Source organism: Aythya ferina (genome assembly GCF_964211825.1).
Source record: "Aythya ferina genome assembly, chromosome: 3".
NCBI classification, from domain to species: Eukaryota; Metazoa; Chordata; class Aves; order Anseriformes; family Anatidae; genus Aythya; species Aythya ferina.
Genome location: NC_140298.1, coordinates 103,014,898 through 103,027,665, shown reverse-complemented (window position 1 = coordinate 103,027,665; position 12,768 = coordinate 103,014,898). Strand labels below are relative to the sequence as shown.

The 12,768-nt window shown below is 37.8% G+C and overlaps 1 protein-coding gene across 3 annotated transcripts in view; it reads left to right on the top strand.

The window, feature by feature from the left end:
- LOC311434916 (uncharacterized protein) overlaps positions 1–12,768 on the top strand; it is a 48,444-nt gene that overhangs the window by 30,271 nt on the left and 5,405 nt on the right. For all 3 annotated transcript variants that reach the window (XM_084515429.1, XM_084515430.1, XM_084515431.1), the window contains one exon: positions 9,230–9,273. In XM_084515429.1, coding sequence (XP_084371555.1) covers positions 9,230–9,273 — 44 coding nt within the window. The remainder of the gene's footprint in view (positions 1–9,229; positions 9,274–12,768) is intronic.

Genomic DNA, 12,768 nt, shown 5'->3' with positions numbered 1-12,768 from the left:
AGTTAGTTGAAGCAGATGGTTTATCTTTTTTGGTAGTGCTTCTAGTTGGACAAATGAGACTTATATCATTTCTACATCTTCCTCTCTCTTGCAGTGCTTACAAAGTCATTCCACATTTTACGCACCGTGTTTTGACTTATTTAATGCAGACATACTTTCCCTGCAGTAAACATGATTACCCAAATACTTTAACTAGAGAGCTTCTGCTTTCCTCTCTGGTATAATTAGTCACACTGCACTCACACTGCATTTAAAGGGGGAAAAAACCCACACATGGAGCATCTTGCAAATGTGCCTATAATCCCATACAGCTGCTTTCTTCACTTTATTCTTTTTTTGACTGCTTATAGAACAAAATTGCTGCAGCTGGGCAGCAAACTGAGCAGAGTTGCAAAGACACCTCTCTTTTCTTTTCTTTGTGGAATCCACCCATTCAGGTGTCGAGGGATAGCTCTTGATTAGCAATAGCTTAACATGGGGCTAAGTTTTCTTGGATTCTAGCATTGAATAACTTGGCAGGATTTCTATTAGGTTTGAATTTCAAAGCCAAAAGAGTGATCTGAGATCGCATACTGGCAGTTCCACAGTGGTAATTTCCATGTTAAAAGAATACTTATCACCAGCACCACAGCGAAAGAGGCAGCTTTACACAGAAAGGGCCTCTTGTGAAATTAATTTGGTGTTTATTTTATTAAGAAGCTGTTTCCAATTTTTTATTATTTTATTTTATTTATTTATTTTTTTTTGTAAAGAAACTGTTTCTAATTCTGCTGATATTTTAAGGGAAAGATCTGGTTGTTTAAAAAAATGTTCACAAAAATCTCACTGAAAGTTTTTTCATTTATGTGGCCAGCATACTTTTTATTCCAGCTTTTTAGAAATGGAGCAGGAGATGGAAAAGGAAGTATCTGTTCATATTCAGTAAGATGCTGGCTTGATTAGCTTGGCTACTGCTCTAAATTCAGTAGAAGGCTTACTTGAAAGATTATTGAAGTATTGACCTTTGATAAGTTTAAAATAATAAGGTTAAGGAAAGGGGAAAGGAAAACGTATATATGTAAAAGGTTTACAAAATCTTTCACCATAAGCAAGCTGATTTTCTTAATAAAGCACAAGCATAGGGAATAGAATACCAGGTGAGATTCACGTAACAATCATGGTGAATACAAAAATTTGTCTGAATCCTGGATGTCTAGAATACTCTAACTGCTGATAGAAGGAAATGGGCATTTCCAGTTCTGATTTATCTACTCTGAAAATATGTATTTATGACATGTCAGCTAAATTCTGTGCTTATTTTTATGTTAACTCTAAATGAACTTTAGTCAACTTGTTCAGATGTAGGCACCTAAAGTCAACTAAAATTAATTCCACGTTTCTCTTTCTCTGCTCCTAACTTGCTATGTTGCCTGGTCAATGTCTTTTCTGGGCAGAGATGTTTTCTGACACAAGACAATCTTGTCCTTTGTGTCGGTACAGTACTCAGTTCCTTCAGAATAAATACAATATTTTAGGATTCTTTAAAGAGCTGATGTATCCCAAGGAAGCAGCAGACGGACATCATTAATTTGTGCTCACAAATACAGAAGCAGTAGCTAGGATGGACACTAATGCAGGGAAAGATAAAAGCGTCATGAAGAGCTCTCTGTCTGTTACCATCACTGAGGAAGAAGGGATGAAAACATATGAATGCTCCCTAAGAAACATAGATCATAAAAAAAAAAAAAAAAAAAAAAAAAAAGAAAAAGAAAAAGGAAAAAAGAATCAAACCTGGCTTAAATCAGGTCAGAAAAAAACAAACTCATCCATATCTGAGTGCATCTGCCAATGCATACATAATTCCTGATGGCACAATTAAAACAGACCACTTTTTATATAATAGAGATTACTGTAGCATAACGCCTTTTCACCTTTGGAGATGTTAATATTGATCTGTTGATACAATAAACAATAAACTTTGCAAAAATATGCAAAGAGCTAAGTAGCTCTTCAGTTGTTGCAGGAGATCATTTCATGCACTGAGAAAGGATCACATTAAGTCCCAACAGCAGCAATGAAAGTGAAGAAGGCAGTAGGATCCAGACTGTCAGTTCAGGAAGATACAGCTGTGAGAAGAGGGACTGGAGAACTGGTCATTGAGTGACTGAGTCCATTGCATTACTGAAGAAGAAAACCCTAAATGGTAGATAAACAAAAGATCTTGAGAGTTTCTGACCTTGAGGAAGAAGATTGCAAAGTTTCTGAACAACCTTCTTGTCATTTAAACAAAAAATATTATTTTATTTTGAGAAGATAGTGCAACTAGAAGAAATGCAAAGCTATGCCACAGATAAATATTATATTATGCAGTATTCAAAAATATAATTGCTAATACATTTAGAAGATAAAATTTTGATTAATTTAAAACAACTGCATTCAGAAGATGGCAAATGAGTATTTTATTAGAACGATTGTATTAGTAGGGTTTCACTCATGTAATTATTATTTTCCTTCCCTCCCTGGCTCATTCTTATAATCTTTCTCTGCTTGTCTATTTTTGCATTTTATTTTTTTTTTCTTGTAGTTTGGAAAGGGTCTCTGTTCATTCTCTACATTTTCTCCAAAGTACAGCATAAATCCAGGAAACATTAGGATTGAACTTTCAACCCAGACCTGTAAAGGCAGAATCATAATTAGGCAAAGTTAGTTTGTCTGTCGCTGAATGTAAACACATTGAATAACTTCATTATTTTCAAGCTTTGCCCCTACATTAGAATAATTCACACTACTTCAGGGAAATGACACCTGCTAATTAAGCACAAGCAGACAAAGCACTTTAACAGTCATAATCAGTCATTTTCTTCTCCAGTTTTAAAAAAAGACTAAAAAAAAAAAAAGGAAAAAAAAAAGGAAGGAGATCAAAATGAGTCAAGATGTTTTCATGTATCCTCTTGAGGAAACCTTATTGCCTGAAGTAGACTTAACTACAATGACTTTAGGCAGTTTAGATTATAAGTAAAAACACATATATACCCCACCATGTACACAAATGCATGTTTGGGACCGTGAAGAGACTTAGTTACAACTAAAAGTAGATGTCAGTATGTACAGTTAGTATGCATTTCTTGTATGTAATTCATCTTATTCCCAAAGGGGGGGGTTTGTAATAACGAGCCAGCAACTTCCCTAAGAACCCTCTTTTTCCATTGAAGAGTTTTACTTTTGATGCACACATCAGCATTGTAGACGTCTGAAGTTAAATGGTATGAATCAAAACCCCAAACCCTTTTCCCTGGATAATATACATTCAACATGCACAAGAGAAATCAAATGTGGGCAAAAGGAAATTTTATTCCTATTTTATAGTGAGAGGATGAAGCATGGAAAATAAATCTTTTATGCAAAGGTTCAGTGAAGGTCTGTGATGGAATTAGGAAATTGGGAGTTAATCCCAAATTGTCGGAGTATTTGTTCAGGAATCTAGTCACACTTTTTATTTATTTTATTTATTTTTATTTTTTCCCCTCTGCTTTCACATCCTGGGACTCTGCAGAATTGTTGTTTCAACTGTACTTTTAAGAGTTCTCATAAATCCTAATTTCACAATTCATTTGCAATGTCTAACGAGGTACTTTATATGTCTTGGTGGGCTATCATGTTAACCAAAACTGTAGTGATATTCTCCAGAACTGAGTGGAAAACTTAGAACACGATCAATAATCCTTGCTGGAAACAGCAAAGCCTTCAAAGCCTTCTAGCTATTTTCTTATTGACTCATACTTATGCTGGATTGGAAAGAGATGCTTCCTGGGACATACTAGGAAGAAAAGCCTTAATGCTAAAAGTGGGAGACATACAAGAAAATGGCTTCAGAGTAATTAGCAGTTGGCAAGCTGAACGTAAAAACACAAAACACAGATAATACAGTCTCAGTTCTCCATTAGTATGGAGAGAAAAATGAGCCCTGGAGAAAAGTGGTGAATCATAGGGAAAGAAATTACAGAAATTCATTTAAGAAACTGAAATTGTGAATGGTATTCACAAAATAAAAGGGGACTCCAAGGACATAGAAGATGTCACAGCCTTCTTGCATTTGTCGAGAGAAGTGAGCATATTTGATATTTGTACCGTATACATGAAAACCAGGTAAATGCTATCATAAGGAGAAGGTGAACAGGCTGCAGGACTACAGACACTTTCTGCCATCACACACCTCAGAACAGTTTGGATAGTCCTAGTGCTAGAGACCTTTAGTCCTTTATTGAAGCTGATCATCTCTGGACATGTTCTTGTCCTCATCTTTATTTTGCTACGTATCTGCATACCTTTTAATAATCTGTGAGATAAATTAGAGAAGCTTTTATTAAAGAATTGTAATTTTCTCAACCACAGCTTCAGCTGTTACCAAAAAATAATTATAAACTTTGATCAGATTCTGGATGAGTTTATATGATGGGCTTGCTAGAGATGCTAGGAGAAGGGAAATTTTCACTAATCGTTAATAAAGGACCTGCCAGGAAATCTCATTCTGCACCTAAAGAAATTATTGTGGTCTTTGCTTTGAGAAATTCTGGTACCTCCACTGCTTCCATCAAGGCTTTGTTATTTGGCATGTGGTAGCTACATAGGTGAGAAAAGTATCTTTTCTTTCTCAGAAGAAATTCTACATGGATTGGCTGAGCTGTATAGTGTTGAGGATTACTGTCCTTAGCTTTTACAGGAAAATGCTGCTGATTGCCAAAATCTGGAACATTCCAGAGAACCTCATGCAAGACAGTGCCAAAAATGCAGCTGGACAACTGCAGCCAACAGCACTGTTCTGGGAACACTGAAGAGGAAGGGTAGTTGCCATACGTGGTAGAGAGTGACCCAGACTTCACATCTTGCAACTGCTGTGTAGTGTCAGGATGGTTACCACATCCTTGGAGAAATTTCTGGAAGAGGAACCCTACTGCTGAGGGACAGAGGGCTCATCTCCTGGACAGACATATGACCGATAGTCTTCTATCCCTGGTACCATATGGTCTGGAAGGACTGCAAGCAAGTATCAGGAGTCTCTGCCCTAAGTATCAGAGAGGGAATAAAGAGAGTGTGAGAGGCAGGAGGCTACCTTACCACCTTCTGAATCAAGGATCTGCTGCCTGCTCCCTTGGGGCCTTTCCCCTAAAGCTGCATCCTTTCTGTGCTACATGACAGAGAGATAGATGCAGTCCAGAGGACTTGAGTATTCAAGTAGCTCAAGTATTTGCAGTCTGTGATGTCATCCCATCAGGTTTCTCTGATATGTAACAGTAATGAATTCCATCTTTTCTCTACCAAAATTTGTGCGAAAATACTCCTGAAAGATTGTTGCTTAGGTTGCAAAATTGAAGTCCTGTGGATTATGTATATATATGTGAAAATCTGACCTTGCCCAGGATTTTGAAGAAATACCAGAGAAAGAATTAGGATGTCCACATATTTGGCATTTTCTAAAAATTAATTGAATTTACAACCCAAGCAACTTCACTTTACTGTTATTTTTGTTTTGTTTTAGTTTGGTATTTTAATTACAGACATGCACATACACTTACATGCTCATGTAAATTTATAATAGTGAGAGAAAGGAAGGTGTATTTTCCATTTAGTGTGAAAGTATGTCTGACTAACATGCTTGTCCTAACATGCTAGACCTTTGACTAGCGGTGTTCCCCAGGGGTTGTTGCTGGGTCCAGTCTTGATCAACATCTTCATTGATGACCTTGATGAGGGAATAGTGTCTGCCCTCAGCAAGTATGCTGATGACACAAAGCTGGGAGGAGTGGCTGACACGCCAGAAGGCTGTGCTGCCATTCAGCGAGACCTGGACTAGCTGGAGAGATGGGCAGGAAGAAACCAAATGAGATTTAATAAGAGCAAGTATAGAGTCCTGCACCTGGGAAGGAACAACCCAAAGTATCAGTACAGGCTGGGGGACGACCTGGTGGAGAGGAGCTCTGAGAAGGACCTGGGGGTCCTGGTGGATGACAGGTTGACCATGAGCCAGCAGTGTGCCCTCATGGCCAAGAAGGCCAATGGCATCCTGGCATGCATTAAAAGGAGTGTGGCCAGCAGGTCAAGGGAGGTGGTCCTCCCCCTCTACTCTGCCCTGGTCAGGCCTCACCTGGAGTCCTGTGTCCAGTTCTGGGCTTCCTGGTACAAGAAAGATAGGGATCTCCTGGAAAGAATCCAGCGGAGGGCCACAAAGATGATACGGGGCCTGGAGCATCTTCCCTATGAAGAAAGGCAGAAAGACCTGTGTCTGTTCAGCCTGGAGAAGAGAAGACTGAGAGGGGATCTCATCAATGTGTATAAATACCTGAGGTGTGGGAGACAGAGGGATTTGGCCAAACTCTTTTCAGTGGTTTGCGGGGACAGGACAAGGGGCAATGTCCACAAAATGGAGCACAGGAAGTTCTGCAACAACATGCGGAAGAACTTCTTCACGGTGAGGGTAATGGAGCACTGGAATAGGCTGCCCAGGGAGGCTGTGGGGTCTCCTTCTCTGTAGATATTCAAGACCTGTCTGGAAGCCTGTCTGGGCAGCCTGCTCTAAGGAACCTGCTTTGGCATGGGGTTTGGACCTGATGATCTTTCAAGGTCCCAGCCAACCCCTACAATTCTGTGTTTCTCTGATTCTGTGATTCTGTGATTATCGGTAACAATTCTTGAAAAAGACAGGTAAAGTAAAAAGGATAGTGACCTTACAAACTGTATGCTACATCCATACCCATAATTGTATGTAAAAGTACTTAAGGGTTCTTAACCACAGTGCACAAGAATCAAAGCACTCAAGCACTCTTGGATACATGCTAAAAGTCTGTTCACCTTTTTCATAGATCACAGGCTCCCACCAGCTGACCTAGTAAGTCCCTTCTGACTCCAGAAAATCTACTTTCGCCATTCCAGCTGGGAACGAGCAAGGTTGTATGTTGCCATGGCAGCAGTTAGACTGAGAAGGGGATAAGTAGAAAAGGTGGCAAAGGCAGCCAAAAATAACAAGTTATAAAGAAGTAGGATTCTGTTTATCTGCAGTTAGGTGGATAGTGCTAAGCACCCAACCCTGATGCTGTGGAGCTTTGGCTAGGAAAGAGTTTTAAACCCTGTTTCAGCATGGGTTCTGTGGTAATAGGCTGTTAACCTCTGGGATCACAGGCATTTAACATGATCTCATTTCTCCACTCTACAGAGCATCCTCCTGCTTCATTGCATGTACCCATTCTCTACTACCCACTTATTATTCAGCACTGTATATTGCAAGCTGTGACTCCTCAATTCTCTTCCTTGAGCAACATAAGATCAGAGTAGGAGTCTTGGAGTAACAAATGAGTATGACTAGGTAACAACAGTTCAGCAGTTCAATAATTTTCCTTTATATCTTGAGAGTTCATCACAGAAAATGTTGCTCCAGGTCTGCTTCAATGTAAGGGAGAGTCAAGTCCTTGCAGAAAAACATTCTGATGGGAGATAAATTATTCATAGCTTCTAATTTTAATTCTGCATCCTCCTATTGAATGTATTTGCAGTCAAATGCTTTTGGAGATACTTAAAAAAAAAAAAAAAGGAATAAAAACTCTGAAGTCTACAGACTTGCAGACCTCCATCATTACTTGCAGCCGAACAAACCATGCAATTCAAAACGTACCAAAGAGATGGCATGAAGCTAGAATCCCTGAGGTCTGTAAAAAGTTTTAAGTGAAGAACAAATAGTTATGGCAGTTTGATCTAGCCCAGCTATTTGATGTATGACTGATGTAGGAGCCGATGTGTGGCTGGTAGGCCAGGTTAAATCAGGAAGTACAATTAATTGTCTGTATGGATTGTTCTTATACCTATTTCCTCTTTCTTTGCTTTCTGAGAACTCTGCTGTATTTTATTCACCATGTTATAAGGTATTAACAGGTCATATATGATAGATGTGTGGAAATCCTGGAATGAAAATGGTCATGCATTTCACAACACATCAACTGATTTATTTATTTTTTGGTCATATAACCAGGAATGATCTGATCAAGAATTCATTTTCTTTTTGTTTTATTATGAGAAGTTGATATGTATGGTCCTTGAGTACTTCCGTGTGAGGCTGTTATGTTCCCCATTAGCTAAGATGCAGATCACTTGTGCAGGTGGCCGAACAGTGGTTATAACTTAAATTATTTAGGGATTAAAATTGAGACAACATTTGAAATGTGTCATGGCTAATTTCAAAAATAGGATTGTTGTGATGTCATGCCCACCCACATGTGCATAGCTTTGTCTATCTGTATATTTATCTCGATTTTGTACCCGAGAGCAACTTTGTCACCCTCCTCAGCCTGCCATCTCCACTTAATAATGAAAGAAACGTTACGATATTTAGGCTCCGAGAAACTATGAAGAATATAACCCAGTTTCAGCTGCAAATAAGAAATAACAAGGTGTAATGTGGAATAATGTCTGAAAACTCATTTATCTGAATAGTCCACTTATGTCAATAGAATTACTCAAGTGCTTAGAAGTGTAAAAATAAGAGCAACATTTTGTTAGAATGAATATTGTAATTTGGCTTTTAGACCTTTTATGTATTCATCTAACCACACTGTTGCTGTAGAACTTGCTGACATTGTCATTTAAACTCTCATAGTACTTTCAGCACCCACAGTAGGGACAACGCTCTTCTTGGGGACTGTGGAGTCTGCCCCCACAATAGCTTTATAGCAAAATCTTTTTCTGCTGGGAGGTGTGCTTTCCAGCACCGAGATAAAGACACACCAGATCAGGATGTTACTCTGACAGCCTGGTGAGATCCCACCAGCCAGACTGTAATGGTGTTGCCACTGTCCCACAGTTCTCTGAATTCCCTTAGAGCATAGTTTTTCAACTTACTGTAAATAAATTATCCATGCAACAGGCTGTAGTAAGATACCCCCACTAATCCCCATGCCCTGGTCAGTGTGAGAAAAGCATATGCATTAGCAGGGCTCCAAGACGGTCACCGAGTGCACCTGACCCACAGTGCATTGGACAGCCTAGTATGCTGGGCATTTGGAGCAGCTGTGCTCCACCTAACTCAAGGTATCCACTGTTTAAGTCTCAGCAAGTCATACCTCACCTTTAAAAAAATATATAATCAAAAAAGTGTTTGCTGTAAATGGAAATAACTACCTCTAGGGTAGGAATTGAGAAAGGCTCTGAAAATTAATTTGGGATGAAATCCCTTTCTATTAAGTAAAAATATTAATTGTCTTTACAGAAGCTGATGAATGGCTGTAAGCCAGCTAACTGTTGGACACTGAGGTGAGCACTGCCTTTTGTATCTTATTGTAGAATATTATCAAATTTGCATGGAAGAAGACTAATATACGTAATATATAAAATATAAATATAATTATATTTATTTATATATCTATATATAATATAGATAATATATATAATATATTTATATATTTATTTTATAAAATATAAAATATAAGTATAACTAATATAATTATATTTATTTATAAGCTTGTAAGCCCTAATAATTCTGTGGTTGCTCCACAAAAGACCTGAACTTATGGAATATCAGAACTTCTCATACTGCAGTATTTATTTATTTTTTAACAGCCTAATAATTAGTTTGCAGCTTATATATTGTTTCAAATAATGCTTTATGAAGTCAAGATTCAGTATTATAAGCACATCATTCAATCCCCAAACTTTTGTACCCTTTTTGAACTCTTTGGTATTTTGCAATTTCAGTTCCCCAGTGCAGCTGAGAGAAATTTGGTAGTAGCATATGTTTTGTAGTTTTAACTTGGAGGGATACAGCTAAATATATTTTAGAAATAAGTAGGTTATAGCATTACATTTTATTATTTATTATTGAAATAAAACAATGTTGTAGGACTTAGAAATCAAAATAAACCTTGGAAATACTTTACATTGCTTCTTTGGATTCATAGTAATGAAGGTAAAAATAAAATCAGAATATATTTTTGTGGGAGACAAACGAACAAACAGACAAACAAACCACTGACAAAATGTAGAGGATGAACAAACATCACTTAGTTTTTGCCTTCTTCAGGTTTATAAAAGAGGACTTTGTCATCTTGTAAACCACTATTCATTAGCAGTTAACAGTGTAACAGCCAGTATAATCCTAACCATTAAAACAATACAAGGAAAGCAAGAAAGAGATAAAAAAAATCAGCAGGCACCATCAACTCTCATGTGGGGATAAAACTGCAGGAAAAAAAGCAGTGCTCTAAAAGTACATATGATTGATTTGTAGAAACTTTTTTTTTTTTTTTTTTTTTTTTTTTTTTTTTTTTTTTGTCGGGCTTGCAGCTTTTTTTAAAGAAACAGCATGTGTCTTTTTCAGGTATTTCTGGGTGCTCTGCGCTGTTTCTGAAGCATTAGCAAACTGACAACAATCAGTACAGAGCAGATTTAAAATACTGTTGTTTAAACATACCCTACTTCTGTACATATTGCTCATTCTGCATGCTGGAAATGGAATACAATCCCCCTTTTTCTTAAAAAGTGTGTTCTTAACATAAACTAGATGCCTGCTTTTCTGATTTGGAACATGTAAACTCTCACTTCATGAACAGTCATGAGTCAAAAACTGAAGAATATTATTGGCACGTTCTGAGTCATATTGCTATTTTAATATCTACACATTACACTTGCACAGATCTCACAAGAGAATGAATTACCTCCAGACACACACACACACACGCACACATGCACACACAAAGACACAGTTGATATTTTCTTTATCTTCTAGGTCAAACTTTATATAAAATCTTTCTGAAAATGTATTTTTGATTACTACCAGGTTTTCTATAGCCGCTAAAATAAATGTGTCTAATGAATTTAAAAAGATTACAGAGAATTTCATCTATCTGGATTTACTGTGCTTAGATACTGGGAAAGATCAAGGAATTCATATTGGTTACTTATAATGAGGCAATCAGGCTTTAATGAAAATCAACAGTTATTAGATAATCAGTTCAGCCTGGTGACTATTGGCCTGTTATTGCAGGACAAGAATAATTAAAGGGCACTTAAGGTATGGAAAAAATGGCAGTCAGAAATTGATGTGTCTATAGAAGTCTCCAAACGACAGACATTTAATAGTCCTTTATATGTTACTATAGCAACCCACTTTGATAACTCATCTACCCGCACCATAGTAAAACAAGGGGCATGGGGCTCTTCGGAAAGTACAATCTCCTTTAAACAGATCTATAAGCACTGCAGATGAACAGAACTCTAAACATTCCTCCATGAATATTCATGAACTAAGTTGTTTTTTGTTGCCTGCCTAGTCAGCAGTCACAAAACACATGGTGTGTGTTGGCAGCATCTTGCCTAGGTAGAGGGCTATGGACTGAGGCAATGGCAGGAACCAGGACCTGTGAGGCTGACTGACATTTCCATCTGTAGCGAAGGCTGGTAATTAACAGGAAGGAGTGTGCCTGCAGCATTGCACCATCTGCTAGGGAAACGGCTCAATAAGAAAGGAGCTGGATATCATCTCAGTGGTGGCTCGATCTGGTTCCGACATGAGGCTGGGCATCTGTTAGCTGAGGAGATAGGCTATTAGGAAATTCGACTGGGAATGAACAACATGGAAAGAGCACTCTGACCTAGCCCATAAAAGCATCTCTTCAGAAATGGTGTCTTTTTATCTTACTTACACAAGTCTTCTGAAAATGGTTTGCTGAGGGACCATTATGGATCTGTTTGAAGTAACACAATGCTTTCAAAAATGCTGCTTAATTCCAACATGAAATTCTTGAAATCAGGATACAGCTGTCATCTTTTGACAATAGAGCTAATTTCAGAGTGAGGATATGAGGTTAAATTCCTTCTTGTTGTTTGTTTTTTTTGGGGGCAGGAAAGAAAATTAACTTTTAACTATTGTATAGTTTAACTCTCACAGCACAGTAAAATGGATACTCAAATGGAAAACGTGCAGAGATGAAAACATAAAACCTTGCCATTTTTTAAATGCAGGCATATGCAAAGCACAACAGTTGAAAAGGACATCAGTATATGTTCTCTGTGTGTATGTATACATGTATAAATATATATATATGTGTAAAAATTCTTAAACTTTTTTTTTCTGATAGGAATTTAAGTAGTTTGTGGGTTGCAGAAGGATTTTCAGGGACAAGTTTTGCATTTCAGGGTGTTATGATAGGTTTGTTCTTTGTGCTAGTACATAATTTAAATATTTCAGAATATAAACAGTGTTACTAAGGTCTTTTTAAACATAATGAATTATAGTGTTCTTGGAAATGACAGTCTGACATTCCTCAGGCCTCTGCTGATGTACAGATTCAGCAAAATTTGGGTAAATTTCTCCGTTTTTCTCTGCTTACGTTCTTGAAATATCTTCAGGTGAGGAAAAATCTTTGAATCCTTTTCCTGCCTGGCCCATGCTGCTGACAGCAAGTGTCCACGTCGTGTGCATGACATGATGTGATTCACTGCAACTGGCACTGACTGCGGGATAAAATAGCTCCAACCATCCTGCATTTGCAGGCTCTGAGAGGAAGTATGAGTACAACAGCTGGGCTGGTGTTCACTTAGACTATGATAACGTGGTTTTATGCCAGTCATAAGGGTATCTTCAGTCATCTCTGAGATCTTTCTGGGCTTTGTCTGCAGTCCAGGAACAGAGATAACACTTCCAGTAAACAGCTCCAGTGTTTCAAGGGGCTGATGTGATTATTTGTTGAGCCTAGACCTGACATATACCTCTTAAATCCTCATCCTAATAGTCATTCCCTTCCCAAAGAG